Source organism: Coloeus monedula (genome assembly GCF_965178545.1).
Source record: "Coloeus monedula genome assembly, chromosome: 18".
NCBI classification, from domain to species: Eukaryota; Metazoa; Chordata; class Aves; order Passeriformes; family Corvidae; genus Coloeus; species Coloeus monedula.
In genome coordinates this window covers 16,157,019-16,173,709 of record NC_138798.1, presented here as the reverse complement: position 1 = coordinate 16,173,709, position 16,691 = coordinate 16,157,019, and the positions used below count along the sequence as shown (strand labels likewise).

Below are 16,691 nucleotides of genomic sequence, written 5' to 3'. Positions count from 1 at the left end.
TTTATTTAACAGAAAAGGACAGACTGGGAGGGAGTCCAGGCTGCTCTTTGGTTTCTCTCTTCAGCGAGTGGCAAACGCCTTGTCCAAGGCTCCCTGAATGAGAGCAGGCCAAGAACTGCAGAGCCACAGCAGCAGGGAGAGTGGTCTGGGGTTTCCAAATCCCTTGGAAATTCCTCCCAGAGCAACCAGCCTGGGATTTTGTGTTTCCCTGCCCTAGCAACTCTTCAGCAGCACAGTACTCTTTCTGTTTCTGCCTCCAGCCTGGGTTTAACCCTGCTGATCTTCTACTACTGCTTTGCCATCGTTGGCATGGAGTTCTTCGCTGGCGTGGTCTACCCAAACTGCTGCAAGTGAGTACCTCAAATCCAGCCCCCTCAACAGTGCTTTTGGTGCTCAGCCAGCAGCAAGGAGCTCTGGCAGCTTCATTTCCCTTTGGAAAAGTGGCCAGAGGATGGAGCTGAATGGGATTTTGTAGCTAAGGCAACATGTGGCAAAAATCCAAGAGATACTTCATTTCTCTTGCCCCATACCTGGAAGTGCCCCAGGCCAGGTTGGAGGGGCTTGGAGCAACCTGGGATAGTGGAAGGTGTCGCTGCCCATGGCAGGGGGTGGCACTGGATGAGCTTTAAGGTCTTTTGCTACCCAAACCATTCTGTTCCTATGATGCCAGAATTGCTTGTCCAGGGGTATTAGATAATTAGACCTCCCTTTATACCAACATAAATGCACCTGATCCTGGAATCTAAGCTATCCTGTGCCTTTTCACCTTAAATGATGGCAGACTACTTGGAAATGCCAAGCTTTAAGGGTGCAAGCCATGGAACTCAAACTCTCAGTTTCTCTGGTGTAATATTTGCTGAATGATCAGAAAGACTCCATGTGCTCCCTGGGCTTGTGCTGAGCTGTGAAGGAGAGAGGGTTCCTTCCAGAGGAAAAGACAAGTGTTGGCCAACAGGTAGAAATTGCCACTCTGCTTGCCACCCTCTCTAGAGGGGCTGATATTTATAACTTTTTAGATTTTCCTTGCTTTTCCAGTCTCTGCTGATTCTTTGTCCTGGTTTCTCCAACCAGCACAAGCACAGTCGCAGATTCCTACCGCTGGGTGAACCACACAGTTGGCAACAGAACAGTTGTGGAAGAAGGTTATTACTATCTCAACAACTTTGACAACATTCTGAACAGCTTTGGTAAGGGCACTTTTTTCCCTAGCAAAGATTATCCCGTGTTCCTGCAGAGCTGGATGGCTCTGTAATGCTGTAATGTTCCTGTGAGCCTGGGACTCTCCCAGGGAGTCCTGCTAATGCACCTCACTCAGCATCCTGCTCTTTCTGTCTGGAGAGCTCCAGCTGACTGATTGTGCCAGGACTGCTTTGCAGCATAAGCAGAGGTCGCTCAAAGCCAGCTGGAAGCCCGCAGATCTGTTCTGGCTGGTGATCAGACCAGAGATGTTTAAGGAGGGCATTAAGTCACTGCCCTTCTAAAGAACCAGCAGCGATGCCTCTCTTTAAACCCTCTGATGAAGAATAATTTGAATGTGTTGATTACTCTCCATGATTTTTCCTAATGTGTGAGCAGAATGCTTATCTCCTGGAGATTTCAGAGGTCTCCCATGCTCTCTGGTGAAGAGTCAGGTCTGATTTCTTCAAAAAACAGAGATGAAGCCATGCTGCAGGTCTGACCCCCTTTGTCTGAAGTAATTTCAGTGGGGAGGGTCTGCATTCTCTCTGGATTTGCTGTCTTTATTCAAACTTTGCTGTCTTGTGTCAGTCTTCCCTGTCAAATAATTTACCTAAAAATCACTGTAAAACAGGTCAGGATGGATAAAATAATTACCTGTATGTGTTTTCTCCCTTTCTGTGCAGTGACACTGTTTGAGCTGACGGTCGTCAATGACTGGTACATCATCATGGTGAGTGAACCCCTGCAGGCAGCATAGACTGTCAGCTCAGGCACCACTGTTTTCTTCCCATGGGGATTGGAATGGGCTCAGTGTTGTCACTTGTTGACAGGTATCTTTTGCTCCTGACTGTTTGGAGGCATTTGACCCCTGCCATGCTGCTGGGCATGCTTTCAGGCTTCACAGTCTGGACAAACGAAGTCACCCTGCGCTCCAGTTTGTCACCCTGCTGTCCAAGCTGTGTTCTCGTGGCACAGCAGCTCTTACAGCCACAAGCTTTGGATGTTCTGTGTGTTTGCCTGTAGGAACCTCTCTTTTTAGCTGCAAGGACTTGTTGGGGCATTGAGCACTGCACAAGCAGTCCCTGGGGCCAGCTGTGGAGCCAGAAATGAGAGACAGAGAGTTTTATTATTATTATTATTATTATTATTATTATTATTATTATTATTATTATTATTGTGAACAAGCAGTTAGCAGTGCCTCTCCCTTCTTTTGTGCACTACTGACTTCTTCCCTTTCCTCTTCAGGAAGGGGTGACATCCCAAACCACTCACTGGAGCCGCCTGTACTTCATGATCTTCTACATTGTGACCATGGTGGTGATGACAATCATCGTGGCGTTCATCCTGGATGCTTTTGTCTTCCGCATGAACTACACTCGGAAGAACCAGGATTCAGAAGGTCAGAGCTGAGGCCTGGCTGACCTACAGCGTTGTCTTTCCCTGGTGCTTTATGTCTCCAGCAGAGAATGGGCTTGGCCAGGAAAACCAGTTGATTTTTTTTTTCCAGCCTGACATGCAGAGCTAATTCTTTTGCTTTTGTGTGATATTTCTGTCTGGTCTTTCTGCTCTGCCCCTCATCTCTCCCCCAGAATTCCCCAAAAAGTGGATGTGGGTGTATTTATGTGGGTTTTAGGTATGTCTGTACGTTTGTGTGTGCACACACATACAAACTTCAACTACTTGAGCCATTTCAACCAAATTCTTTGAAAATAGGAAGTCCGTGTGCATTTCATGAAAGACTTCTAGGAAATATTGCAGCAAGGATGTAGCAAAACTCAACAAGAGACCTTACAGGAAGGGAAGATGAATAATTTTTTTAAACCAAGTTCCCTTCCTCACTAACACACTCACTGGTGGCAGGATGTGTCTGCCAGGTGATTTGCCAGCACTTCTTGCCGTGAGCCGGAGAACAACAGACACTGCCTGCCCCGTTCATTCCATATTTTCTGGTTGTACTTGGGCTGCTGACTCCGTGCTGGTTTTGGACATGCCTTTCCCTCTAGGAACTGGCAGTGGCTGGGCTCTCCATCCCCTCATCCCTCTGAGTCATCACTTACTCACTGTCCTTTTTCTCCTAAGCTGGGGGTCTGGAACTGCAGGTACCTTCCTGACCCGCTAATTCAGGTGCCAAAGCCACACTAATCTCTTACAGCCCTTCTCCTGCTGTTCCTGCAGGTGAAGGCCCCAGCCCCCTGTTTTTTGGTTTTTTTAGGTGCCAGAAGATCAAATTGTGGTGCAGGAGTTGTTAATTAGGGAAACACTTGTGGTCCTTCCTACACCCAGTTTGAAGGGAGCAGTGAAGACATTGGTTAGTCCTGGACTCCCAAGCTCTCTTAGGCAGGTGAAGGTCAAAAGGCAGCAACTCTTGTGTGATTATTTGATTTCTTGATTTACAGGCAAGCAAAAAAGCTACAAGATTTTTTTTATTTTTTTTTAAGATACCAAGGAGCCTGATGAGAATCATTTGGGTCAGAAAGTTTGCTGGCCCTACTCTACTAGTTAACCTTTTCCTTGCCTTTTTGGGGTCAAGCATATCCCTTTCTCGTCACAAAAGCAGGTACAGACTGTACCTGACCTCTGGCTTGGTCCTGTGTGCTTTAGGCTTTGCCTTCCAGGGTTACCGTGGTGGCTGTTGAAGCAATGCTCATCTTGGAGAGGTTTTTTTTTCCCTCTTCCTGTTTCTTGCCTCTCCAGAAGATAATGGCATTGTGCTGGAGAAGGAGATCTCCAAGGAGGAGGTGATTGGCATAATTGAGCTGTACAAGAGGACTTCAGGTGCCACTGAAACAGCCCAGCTGCAGAAGATTGTGTTGCAGATGGACAAATATGGGGTAAGAGGAAACACTGCAGGTTCTCACCTTCAGGAGAGGGAGGTGTGCCAGTGCCCCTTTGTGTGACTGAAGAGAGAAGATCCACTTGCCTCTGTAGTTGTTGAGGGCTGAGCTGCTGGAGCGACTCTGCAGCATCACAAAATTCTGCTGCTCTAGAAAAGTAGCAGCTGCTCCTTGCACAGCCTTTCATCCCTGTCGCCTGCAAAATTCCCTTGTCCTGGCCCCATGCTGACTGGAAAAAAGGCACATTTATTTTCCTTTAAGGAAGCCACTGTCTCATAATTCTCCTGCCTCTCTGTGCCATCACACACTGAGGCTTGGACAGTCCTGGAGCATTATGCAGCAGCATGATGGCGTTGATTCCAGGTCCTTCCTTTCTCTGTGGCACTGCTTATGCTTCCATTCTAAAACATTTTAAATTTTAAAATGAGCTCTTGTGTCAGAACTGTTGTCTCATCCATCTGGGAAGAGCTGAAGTGGTTGCTTTAATAATGGCCATTACACCCCTGTGTCACCATGACACAGGGCAGGTGCTGCAGTCCCTCAGGGGACAACAGAAGGAGCCTGGGACAGCCTGAGCTCATCAGTGGATGAGGGGTGTCCACAGGAAGGATGCCTGAAGTTCCAGCACAGATCCAGCTGCTCAGTGACTGATGAATGTCTTCTTTGGTGTTTCCTCCTCCTTCCCGCAACTCCTTAGCAAATGTCAGCGGTGTTTCTGGGACGCAGATCGAGGACCAAGAGTGATCTGAGCATGAAGATGTATGAGGAGGAGATACAGGTATGTGGGCCTGAGCTGGGGCTGCCACCACATCTGTGGTGAGAGCACTTTCTGGAATAACAGCCCATCCTTTCAAACCCTGGGGACTGCTTTCCTCTGAGACCTGGGATTTGTTACTCCACAGAGCACATCAGAGCTCCTCAGTGGGTGCAGGTGTGTCAGGCCAGGCACAGTGACCACACTGGGGGTGTGCACAGGCACTTCTGCTCGACTGGGCTGCCCTGGCCTCCCCGGGTGTCTGCTGGGGCTGTGAGCACAGCCTGGTGCTGCCTGGGGCTGCCTGGGGCTTGGCTGCTGAGCCCAGAGCTCTTAAACCTCTGGAATGTGGTTGTGCTTGAGCTTAGGTGTGTCTGTCTGACACAGAAACCAGGGGCTGTCCCAGGCAGGGCTGCCTGGTGTGCAGGCTGAGCAAGGTGGGAAACTCGTAAATCAGCAGATTCCCTGGATTTTTAGCACCTTCTGCCACTGCCCTCTGTGCTTGGGAGCTTTCTGCCATGGGTTTGGTCACTGTCCTGCCAAAGGCAGCTGAAGGTCGTGGGCCAATGTAATGATTAGTGCTGAAAGAATTAATCTTGTAACCATTTGAATGTGTCCTTTGTCCTCGGAGCAGACAGATTGGGGATGAGTCTTGAGTCCCCCTAAGGAAAATGCACGTTATTTACCGTGGGGCTGGGCCAGCTGCAGAGAAGCTCCCTGCCTGTTCTGCTTGGTCTGTGACTCAGGGATGTGACATTGTGGAACACCCTGGGTGCTGCCCAGCATCAGGAGCAGCTCTGCAAATCCCAGACATCATGGGAACAGCCCTGGGTGTTCAGGAGGGACACCCAGAGGGAGGGATGTTTCCTTGCCTAAGTTTGCTTGGTCTCTGCATCCACCACAACCATGCTGCAGCGAGCTGGGTTGTTCCAGGAGTTTGGGCTGTATCCAGGGCTTTGGAAAGAGCCCTCTGTGCCTGGAAAAAAAATGTGCCTGGAAAAAAATGTGCCCTCACATGGTAGAGTGACAGAAGGCTCTGCCCTTCTGGGCTGTGTGGGGCACAGCCTGATCCCTGCTGTGTTTGCTCCCCACTGCAGGAATGGTATGAAGAGCACTCCAGGAAAGAGGAATCCCAGACACCACTGCAAGAGCCAGCATCTGCTTCCAGCAGCTCTCTGAAGCCCCTGAGCCTCCGACAACGCTCCCAGACTGTCATTTAGGCCTAGCTAACACGAGCCACCTTCTATGCAATAACCTAGAGTATTCCTCCCCAGCCTGTATTTTGGGAGGGTGTATATAGATCTGTCAGTGTACCAGTGTAGGGATCCAGTCTCTCCCCCAGGAGTGGTTGCTGGAAAGCCTGAGGCCCAGGGGACGCTGGGGAAGGCTGCTGCACACAGATAGAGCGTGGTGACCACACTCAGCGCATGTGGGCAGAACAGAGCCCTTGTCCCTCTGAGCCCCTTCCCAGGCTCCAGCTCCTGCTGCTTGTCTTACCACTAATAGACCTTGGGGAAAGGGATGTGTAATCCATTAACAGCAGGGAATTTGCTGAAGTCACCTGCTTAATAGTAAAACTTCGTCCCTGTTTGAAGATCCCTTTTGCTCAAAGGGTACCATTAACCTAGGGATAAAAAATCAGGGAGTGAGTTTTTGTTTCTTCTCCACCTTCCTTGTGCAAAGAAAGGGGAGGTGGTGTGAAATCTCAGCACTTTTGGAAGGGCAGACTGCCCTCCCCCTCCTTTTCGGCACACCTAGATGCACTCCCTGTAGTAGCTCCAGCTCTGATGATTGAATTTTGCTGTCCCCGAGCAGTTCTGAGGCAGAACTGAGGGCCAGCACCTCATCACATTATGACCATAGGTGGGACAGGGCTTTGGAGACCGTCTCTGCTGTATCTGCATCGCTGTTGGTCAGTCCTGCCCGTGGCACTGCCTGGGCTTGAGGTCACATGTGCAAACCCCAAAGCCCCTGTCTCCGTTCAGGGAGGGGGATTCTGCAGGGTGACGTGGCTGTTGGGCTCTGCTACTTGGCCACCTGCTCTGTAAAACCTTCTGGCTGGTCCTTAGCTCAGATAAATGACTGGGAAGAAGAGTGGAAGGTTTTGCAGTTCCAAGTCCAGCTTTTTTTCTGCCTGGCTCTGGGTTAAGGAGAGCTCCTGGGCATCACACAGTCCTCCTGGCTCAGTCCTCAGTCCTGGCTCTGGACAGCTGAGCAAGTCCCAGCACAGAGGGGGGCTCCTCCCTTGCAGGGGTGTTTCTCTGGCTGGAAAATGTCGGCTCAGTCAGATCGTGGGAAGATCTACCGAAGAGCTCCACTATTCCCCTGCATTTTGGATGCAGGAGGAACGTGGAAGACGACGATTCTTCTCACCCGTCTGCTTTTCTGCAGCTACCACACCTGGGAGCTGAGGGATGAGGAGGAAGGGGGAAAGGGGGATCCCTTCCCAGCTCTGCCACGTTGGTGGGATTGTGGCAGTTGCGTCATCGTTTGAACCTGTCTCTCCCAAATCACTCTTTTCCCTGTCAGCACAGGAAGTCCCTGGCAGCTGGGAGGTTCCCTCACCTCTTGCTGTTTGATCTCTCCTCAGGTTCAGACTGAGTGGAGCTTCCTGGGGAGGCTTCTGCCTTCCTCCAGGGGCATCAGGCAGGCAGTGGGAGATGTGTGTCCCCCATTCCCTTTGTCCCCCATCTCTGTCTGTTGCTTGGTGGCCTCACCACATGGCACAAGGACAGCGGGAGAGGGCTGATCCTACCCCGGCAGCTCAGGAGCATTTCCTGGATGGGCAGGACTTTCAGAAGGAGGCAAGACAGAGCTGCTTCTGGAAACCTCTCCCTCCATGGCACGGTGGGGAGCACTTGGAAGGAGTGGGAGAGCAGCTTTCCAGGCAGCACACGCACACCAGTGGCTGCTCCCAACCCTTGCCAAATTCCCTGGGTGCCTCACGGCAACTCTTTGTTTCCTTTCTGGATACTTGCAGGTATGAAACTACTTCTGAGCTGACCCGTGAAGGACCTTAAAGGGCTGTTTTCCAAACCATAAATTCACAAATTAACGAGCGGTGCAGTTGTTGCTCCTGCAGTTGCTCTGCGTGGAGTCGCAGCCCGGGAGGTTTATCCAGATTAGTCCTGGGACTGCAGGAGATGGTGTTTATTGTGCTTTAAATTGTGGGCAGGATGAATGAGTATTATGGTTAGTGGGGGAAAAAAAATGTGGCTGTGTTTAATCTCCACATTCCCCTACAGCCTATTTCTCCTGGCAGGGCTGTCAGTGACCTTTTTTGGGGGTGCTTTCTGGGTGTGAAAGGAGCTGTGGCTTTAAGCTGTGCTGCGGGGGGCACTGACTGCTGATTGTGCAGTAACAGGGCTCCCTGGAGGCCTGGGGGCAGGGTGCTGCCTCCAAGGCACTGATCCTCCCCCACATCCCCACTGTGTTCATTATTTTTGTAAAACCAAGGAGGGTGGCAGGAGTTTGCTTCTTCCATGTGACTTTGGAAGGAAACAAAGTTTGAGTACGGGGCATCCCCTTCTATTTATCCTCCTCTCCCTCCCCCGACACACAGACTGACGACGGAGACAATCATTTTGTAGGGAGCACGGGAGGAAGCACTGCAGGATTTTGTATGCTGGCGTTTTGTTTATAAAAAAAAGAATTTTATGGACATGTCTGTTAGATGTTCTCTGCATTTTTTTCAGGCGCACTAATAAAGAGCATCCTCGGCTTTGTAAAGGCAGCGGCTTCCTTTCCTCCTTCCCGTCTTATTCCAGAGGTGGGGTTTGGCCAAGCTGGAGCATTTCCAGTGTTTGAAGAGGAGCTTGCCCGCCCTCTCCAGTGGCAAGTGCTTGTGTTGGGAATGTTTTGCGTGCATGCCCTGCCGAGCTGCTCCACATTCCTGGTCCAGGACACTGCAAAGCCTCTGCGAGATTTTTCCCTAAACATCAAGATAATGCTTTCAAAGTTAGGTGTTTTAAAACTGCCCCAGAGCAGCGTTGAGGCCAGAAGGGCTGTTTGACCCTGTACCTCTGTCCTGGGGCGTTGGCCGTGGTTTCGATTGCTTTAGCCCTGCTTGTGGCAGGAAGTGGGGGCTGTGTCCCGGATCGTTCCGGCAGCTGCCGGAGCAGGTCTGGGGCAGAGCCAGTGGCTGCGGGCACAGGGAGCGTTATTTTCTGTAAAAGCTGCTGGTATCTGTTAGAAAAAGGAGAAATGCTCCAGGCCCAGGAGGAAAGGAGGAGGAACGGGGTCTGACAGTTGTGGTGCTTACACAACACCGCCCTCGCCCGTGGGGCAGGGATGCGGGTGTCCCTCTGGAATGACAATTCGCTTTCCAGCCTGTGTCCTGTGAACCCTCCAGCTGCGAGCAGAACCACCAGCACACCCAATCCCTGCTACTGGGACCATGAGCCCCCCGGCCGTCTGGGCAGCCCCGCAGGTGTCCCTGTCCGCAGGGACTGAGCCGGGCTGACCCCGTGCCGTGGCCGTTCCCACGGTGACAGCACATGTGACTGCTCTTGGGACATCGGCTGCTGGAAACCACTTCCCCATTCCCTCGGGAAAACCACTCTGGGCATCCCAGGGTCCTCGGCTCTGGCTGTTCCCTCTCCACTGCAAAGGCTCCGTGCTGAGTCAGGGCTGTGTCACACCAGCGCAGAGCAGGAGAAATGGCCCTTGCAGCAGGCAAAAGTCAAGGTTGAGTTTGTGTTTGGTTTTTGTTTTGTTTTGGTTTTTTTTTTTTTATTGCAACTTTTTACACTGCCTAAATCTAGCCCTGCCAGGAGTCAACACTGTGTGCAGAAACCTCCAAGTCCTTTCCTACAGCTCTGCCCACCCCAGGAGGAGAAGAAAAGTAGGATCTGAAACTCAGGTTGAAAAACATTACTAAAAAAAGCAGGGGAAACCAGCCTCCCTCGGTTTGGTGTTTGTTTTCCCTCAGGCTTTGCTTGCACTAAACCCAGTGTGTCCCTGGAGCGTTGTGTCCCCTTAACCCTGTCTGGGCTCTGCCCTATCTGCTGTTCCAGCCCATGGTGCCAGCGGGGAGAGTCCTTCTCAAGGACAAACGTGTGCCTGGGCCCTGGCAGGATCACCCTGTGCAGCACAACTACCCCAGCTCTGTCCTGGAGCTGAGGCGGGAGTTGAGGAGGGGAAGGTGGAGCGGGTGAGGAGGCAAAAACCTCGCATGCTGTGCCCCTGACCTGGAGCTTCCCCATCCTCTGGTCCTGCCACTGCGACCAGACACAGCCAAGGTCTGGATGCTGCTCCTGCCCAGAGTTCCTTAAATTACATGGATTAAAGAGTGAGGAGAGGATGTGGGCACTGACAGCTCCTTCCCCAAAGGACAGCCACCCCCTTTCCAAACAGCAGGGGCTGAGGCTGGACTGGCACCTCCAGCAGCACGGTGAGGTTGAGGTGCCCTTGTCCCCCTGCCAGGGACAGGGGAGGGGACAGCGAGACCCCAGTGTGGTGGGGAGGCAGAGCAAGATCCAGGGCTGGATCTCCTGGGGCTGTTCATGGGGTGGAGAAATGGATCACCCTGAACTCGGTGAGCAGGGCCACACACAGGAACGCCAGGTAGTAGGCGATGAGGCAGATGCCGTAGGCCTTCCCCAGCTGGAAGCACTGCGCTGGCACCGTCACGAAGGAGAACACCAGGCTCAGCCCCAGCGCCCCGGCCAGCACCCACACCAGGGGGCTGTCAGGCTCCAGCTGTGGAGACATGGGAGTGATGTGGGGTGAAACCGGCGTCCTGCTGCCAGCCTGACCCGTGTCACCATGTCACCACAGCCTTACCTTCACCAGCGGCTGGCTGCTGGTCATCTGCAGCAGGCAGCCGAGCCCCACGCCCACCAGGATGTCTGGAGCACGTTCAGGATGGCCGCACAGCACGGGAAGGCTCGGGGGAGCAACAGCACTGACCACATCCCTGTGCCCCACATCCTCGTGCCCCACATCCTCCTCCTCCCTGTGTCTCATGGCTAAAGTGCTCTCTGTCTGTGGGGAATACAACCTCAAGCACTTTAGGAGAGGCTTCAGCCTGGTCTGAGGACCACCCAAAACCCACCGGAGGGAGGCACAGCCCCCTCCCCTCCTTCCCTTTGGCAGATCCCAAATCTGCACCACTGCAGCCCAAACTCCTGGCCCTCTGGGGCTGGGACAGCTGTGGGGACAAGGGGGTGCTGCTGGCTCTGTCCTTGCACCTCCCAAATCCCTCACTGACCCCTTGCACTGTGGGAACACTGTGGGGTTCACTGGCATTGGAGGGACTCTGGGATGGATCCTGCCCCGCTCCTCTCCAGGGGTCCCACAGCACCAGGGGCTCTCCCTGGGCTGTAGGCAGGGAAACTGAGGCAGCTCCTGCCCCACATGCCACCACCCTGCTCCTGGCACCCAAAGGATACTGAAGATGATGCCCCCGAAGCAGGCGGAGAAGGCCATGCGGGGATAGCCCTGCCGGGCCATGGTGAGGTCGGAGAAGGTGTCTGTGGAGGGACAAAGGGAGACCTTGGGGATGACAGGGGGACCCCAGGGTGTGCCAGGGGGGCACTGGGGACCAGCAGAGCCCTCACCACCAATGCTGTTGCCCCAGGCCAGCAGTGTCAAGCCCAGCACAGTGTTGCTGAGCTGGAAGATGACACCCAGGGTCCGCAGGATGTTCACCAGCTCCGTGGCTGCGGCGTTGATCCACATGGCACTGGCCAAAAACCCAAGGAAGGCAAACACCTGACAGGAAGAGGAGCAAGCTGGTCCCTGTGTGCATCCCACAGGACCCTGCACACCTCTTGGGGACACTGGGGACTGGGAAAGAGGTCCAACTTCCTGCTCTGCCCCCAGGGACCCTCAGCCCCATCTAGAGCAGGCTGGGCTGGTCCCCGGTGGGTGTTCAGGGCTGGGAGACACCTTACACAGTGATACTTGGGTGGGTCCTCATTGCTGGTGGTGATGAAGATGATGAGGGCCAGGACAGAGGCAACCAGTGTGACCAGTCCCCAGACTGGGAAGACGCCCTGGATCTGGTACAGCCCATCTGCACATGGTGGGGAGAGGGGGTGTCAGAGTGGCTGGGGCAGGATTTAGCCAGGCTTGAGGCAGGAGGTAAAGCCTTGTCAGCTAAGCCACCTCTACCCTACACCCTCACAGAGCTGCCCCCCTCTGTGCCTCAGTTTCCCCAGGCAGGCCAGGCCTGCTCCATTTTCCCCCAAGGCCCTGGATGCTGGGGGCCCAAGCCCCCCACCCCTGTAGGGGGTGCAAATCATGCAAATCGGCTGCAAATCAAGCCCCCAGCTTGGCTCTTCCCCACCCACAATGGGAAGCCAGTTCTGAAAGGCTCCTGCAGTCCCCAGGGCTTCGGGGGCCATCTCAGTCCTGTCCCCTTCTGGAAGCTGGGACTGCCCCAGGCTCTTACAGGCGCCCGACTTGAGGGTGAGGACGCAGAGCAGGGGGCTGGTGAGGATGTGCAGGCAGTTGAGGGGTCTCTTCCAGTTCAAGTCATCCTTGTCGGGGTCCACAACAGGAACAGTGAGCAGCAGCACCAGCTCCACGGGCACCTGGGACGGGGGACACCCATGTGGGACACCCTGCAAGGTGCCCCACGGCCTGCTCCCAACCCAACTGCCCCTGTCCCACCATCCCCAGGGAGACAGAGCCCAAAGGGCCAGCAGGGACAGGGATGGGGGCCAGCCCCTTGGGGGGCTCCTCCTGGCTCGTGTCCCCCCTGCTCACCTTGAAGGCCTTGAAGAGCCGCCAGTACCAGGGCTTCCTCCTCCACTTGCGGTAGTCCAAGGGGCTGAGGGCCGTGGTGAGGATGCGCAGGGAGGTCTCCCGGGAGGGCAGCAGGGGCCGGTATTCCTCCCCTGTGAGGGGCCACAGGGGCTGAGTGGGGTGGGGGCTCCCTGTCCTCCCAACCCTTCCAGCATGGGGCTACGTTCCCTGTGTGTCCCCAGGGAGTTCCCCCTGCCCCATGGGCTCAGTCACGGGTGCAGCAGCCTGGGGGTCTCTGGGACCCCTGAGGACAGAGCAGGGAACAACATACCATAGTCCCCACTGTTTGTGCCCGAGGGCTCCGGCTCTTCCACATCTGTCGGCATCTCTGGGGGGAAAAGGAGCGGACGGGGCAGTGGAAGGGGACCCCAACACGCCGGGGGTCCCATCCCAGCTGGGCAACCCTTACCTGGCTCCCAGGGCCCGGGAGGGGCCAGCCCGTCCCCCCGCTGCCGACGGTGAATGCAGGTGCAGAGCACCACGGTGAGCACGTAGAACACGTAGAGCCCCAGGTAACCTGGGAGGGAGGAGTTATGGGGGGGTCACGGCACCCCAGGCTGCTCCCACCATCCCCAGCTCCCACAGCGCTCACCCAGAGCCTCTCCCAGCCTGATCCTGCCCAGGTAGAGCACCACAAAGGTGAGGAACACGGCCGCCATGTAGAAGATGACATCCCTGAGGAAGGGTCTGGAGGCAGCCGTGAAGGGCTTGACCAGGGCGATGCCCCCGGCCACCACTGTGGTCACAAACACACCGGCACCTGCCAACACAACAGGACTCTCTTGGGACATGGGAACATCCCACAGCTCCAAAATATCACCCCGTGAGGAGCTGGCAGTGGGGTCCCCTTACCAAAGATGGCCCCGATGGCCAGCCCCGCTGTCCGGGGGTCGGAGAAGGCTACCACAGCACTGAAGACATCAGGTGCCCCATTTCCAAAGGCCAGGAAGGTGACACCATGGAGAGGGGACGTCAAGGAAAAGACCTGGTGTCCTGTCCTCCTTCTGTGGGGACATGGGTGCTGTGTACTCCTGTCCAGTGCCAGCACATGGTCCTGCTGTCACCTCCAGCTCACACTTCGAATTGGTTTCCTCTGGCATGGTGCCGAGGGGACACAAAGTGACCCTGTCACAGCCACCTCCCCTGCCCTGTCCCCACGGCCACCTCCCTGGTCCGTCCTGGCTGAGGTCCCCTGTGATTTGCCAAGGATACTGCCACATTGTGGGACAGCTTCAGGTTGGTGGAGATGGCTGATAAATTGGGGCAGAAGCTGGAAGGGCAGAGAAGGAGACAGAGAGAGGTGATGGGGCTACTTGGGAACCACAGGGCTCCTGGTCACTCTGGGGACAGTCCCCTTCTCTGCAGGGCCACTCACAACTTCTCCGCTGTCACACCAAGGATGATGAACAGGTACAGGAGCCAGAGAGCCTGTGGGGTCAGGGGTGCACAGAGAGGAGTCAGTGGGGTCCCCACCCCACACCCCCACAGCAGAGCATCCCCAGCACTGCCTATTCCCGTCCTTACATAGAGGGTGACAGCCAGGGGCAGCAGCTGGGGTGGGAAGACACAGAAGACCCCATTGAGGTAGTCGAGGAAGCCCCCGTCCAGCCGGCAGTCAGGGTTGCTCCAGATGAAGTGGCACCACTCGGAGCTGTTGTGCTTCCGAACCTCCCAGCACTGCGAGGCAGAGGGGAGGGTGCTTGGCCGGGCCCCCCCGAACACCCACCGCCCTCCCGAGGGCTGCCACGGGCACCCTGAGGGGACACTGCCCACCCCGAGCACCCACCGCCCTCCCGAGGGCTGCCATGTGCACCCTGAGGGGACACTGCCCACCCCGAGCACCCACTGCCCTCCCGAGGGCTGCCACGGGCACCCTGAGGGGACACTGCCCACCCCGAGCACCCACCGCCCTCCCTGAGGGAACACTGCCCACCCCGAGCACCCACCGCCCTCCCGAGGGCTGCCATGGGCACCCTGAGGGGACACTGCCCACCCCGAGCACCCACTGCCCGCCCTGAGGGGACACTGCCCACCCCGAGCACCCACCGCCCTCCCGAGGGCTACCACGGGCACCCTGCCGCTCTGCGGGGCTGCTTTCGGCAGGTCACTCTCATCCCTGCCTCGGTTTCCCCATCCGTGCTCCGTGCCAGGCCCAGCACATGTGGCAACCCGCGCCCCATCCCTGTCCCCACACAGCCCAGACCCACCGCGGGCCATGGGAAGGCGCCGGCCTGGCAAGCAGCGAGGGTTTCGGAGGAGAAAACCAGCAGCAGAAGAAATCCTGGTGAGATCCCTGCTGCGTTGGCGGGGACAGGGGAAGCAGGGCCGGGACGGGACCCCACCACCCCGGCAGCACGCAAATCCCTCCCGGCGGCCCCCCCAAACCCCACCGCAGCCCCCAGACTTACATCCAGGCCCCGTCCGTGGCTCAGAGCATCCCCCCCGGGAGGGACCGTGTCCAGCAGCAGCGGGGGCCCGGCTGGCAGTGCCCCGGCCAGGCTGAGCGCCCCGGCCAGCCCCGTGGGCCCCGGCCCCATGGTCCCCTGCCCTGGTGGGGACAGCCCCGGCGGGCACCTACCGCCGGCAGCGGCCCCCGGAGGGAGACAGCGGGGGCTGCCCCCGAACCCCCATCCCGCGCTCCCCGGGAGGGGCGAGGAGGGGTTAAAAATTAATAATAAAAGTGGAAGTTAAAATTAATGCTAAAAATAATAAAGTGGATAAAAAGCAGAGCCCCCCGCGGGCACGTTGAGCCCCTGCCGCCGCGCCACGGCCCCGCCGGGGGGGCTCAGCCCGGGGCCACCCCGAGCGGAGGGAGGGGGAATGGCACCCGCACCCCACGGACGGGGACCCGGGGACCGGGGGGCACCCCCGAGGGCACAGAGAGGCCGCGGTGCGGGTGGGGACGGGGACGCCGGGGGGGTGGGGAGTGCCGGGCGGGGATGCGGGGATGGATGCGGGGATAGATGCGGGGATGGAGGGGGTACCGGGGACCCCTCCCGCGGCGCGGCCCCACCGTGTGGCGCGGCCCCGCTGCCGTGCGCGGGCAGCTGATCCCCCCCGCCCCCCCGCCTTAAAGGGGCCGCCACCCTCTGCCCTTAAAGCGACAGCGACACTTTCCCACGCGGCTGGCGGGGCGGCTGCGGAGATGGGACACACGCGGCTCTCTGCTCCGTCCCGTCCCTCTCAGGCCGGGACACCCACCCTGGTGCTGCGCCCACCTATATCCTCCCTTTGGGGTGACCCTCTGAGAACGGGCGAGCTCATCGCAGGCATGGCCGGGGATGGTGTCCCGTGGTGGGGCAGCCTCGGCACCGTGCCGGTGGTCCGAGACCCCCCCAGAGGGGCCGAGGCTGCTGCTGGTGCCCCTGTCTGCACCAGGACACCCCAGCCTCAACCGTGCCCCCTGCAAGCTCCATGCCCTGTTTGTGGGGTGCAGGTTGGCCCCCATGGCCGGAGCCCCAAGATCTTAATGGCATTCAGAAATCCATTTCCCACCTTGGCCAGTTTCTCCACGAAATCGCACTCTGCCCTTCTCCCTGGGGAGAGGTGAAAGGAAGGAAGGTAAAAAATAAAGGCAGTGCCCAGCTGGGCGGGTCTCCCCCAGGATACCAGGTCCCCCCTAAGACCTGAAGGCCAGTGGCATCCACTGCGTGCAGGCTCTGGCCCTGCCAGGAGCTGGCACGGGGCATGGCCCCCAGACCCCGCTGGGATATGGCTGCTTTCTTAACCGGTTTTTCTGGTTTTAGGCCAAATTTGGGTGTTTGCCCCATGGCGTGGGTCCCTGTGCACCTCCCTTGGCTTCTGCACCCACGAGTGGCCGGGTCCAGGTGCCCGAGCGCGGGGGCGGGGTGGGCACTGGACAGTACTGGCAAATTCACCAGCAGCAGCTGGGAGCTGCTGGGACGTGCTGGGCTCCAGCACACGAGCGGTGCCTTTGGGACGCTGCCCTGCCCAGAACAGGACAGGGCATGTGGCACCTTCTCCAGCTGCACCGGGGGACTCTCCAGGGTGACTGCGTGCACCCCACCGTGACTCTGCCACGCGGGTGGGGGGTCCAAGCCCTCGGTGCCTGCCCCCTCCCCGGGACACCCGCGCCGGACGGGGACTTTGCCCGCCAGATGAGGAGGAGGAGGAGGCAGTAAACAGGCGCCGGCCGGGATTGCGCAAGGCCG

At 57.0% G+C, this 16,691-nt stretch overlaps 2 protein-coding genes across 7 annotated transcripts in view; one reads left to right on the top strand and one right to left on the bottom strand.

The window, feature by feature from the left end:
• Positions 1–8,664, top strand: part of TPCN1 (two pore segment channel 1) — a 42,524-nt gene extending 33,860 nt beyond the window's left edge. For all 6 annotated transcript variants that reach the window (XM_082293770.1, XM_082293767.1, XM_082293768.1 and 3 more), the window contains 7 exons: positions 261–350; positions 1,072–1,187; positions 1,863–1,909; positions 2,425–2,578; positions 3,874–4,010; positions 4,711–4,791; positions 5,865–8,664. In XM_082293770.1, coding sequence (XP_082149896.1) covers positions 261–350; positions 1,072–1,187; positions 1,863–1,909; positions 2,425–2,578; positions 3,874–4,010; positions 4,711–4,791; positions 5,865–5,987 — 748 coding nt within the window. In that variant the 3' untranslated portion in view covers positions 5,988–8,664. The remainder of the gene's footprint in view (positions 1–260; positions 351–1,071; positions 1,188–1,862; positions 1,910–2,424; positions 2,579–3,873; positions 4,011–4,710; positions 4,792–5,864) is intronic.
• Positions 8,665–9,459: 795 nt separating this feature from the next.
• Positions 9,460–15,522, bottom strand: SLC8B1 (solute carrier family 8 member B1). The gene is made up of 15 exons (XM_082293537.1): positions 14,928–15,522; positions 14,044–14,196; positions 13,895–13,947; positions 13,732–13,789; positions 13,372–13,477; positions 13,112–13,279; positions 12,929–13,036; positions 12,791–12,847; positions 12,481–12,611; positions 12,164–12,305; positions 11,664–11,785; positions 11,328–11,481; positions 11,160–11,240; positions 10,552–10,616; positions 9,460–10,467 (listed from the first exon to the last, which is right to left on the bottom strand). Exons 1-15 carry the CDS (start codon positions 15,054–15,056, stop codon positions 10,270–10,272), a joined length of 1,725 nt encoding a protein of 574 aa, XP_082149663.1. The 5' UTR covers positions 15,057–15,522; the 3' UTR covers positions 9,460–10,269.
• Between the last annotated feature and the right edge of the window lie 1,169 nt (positions 15,523–16,691).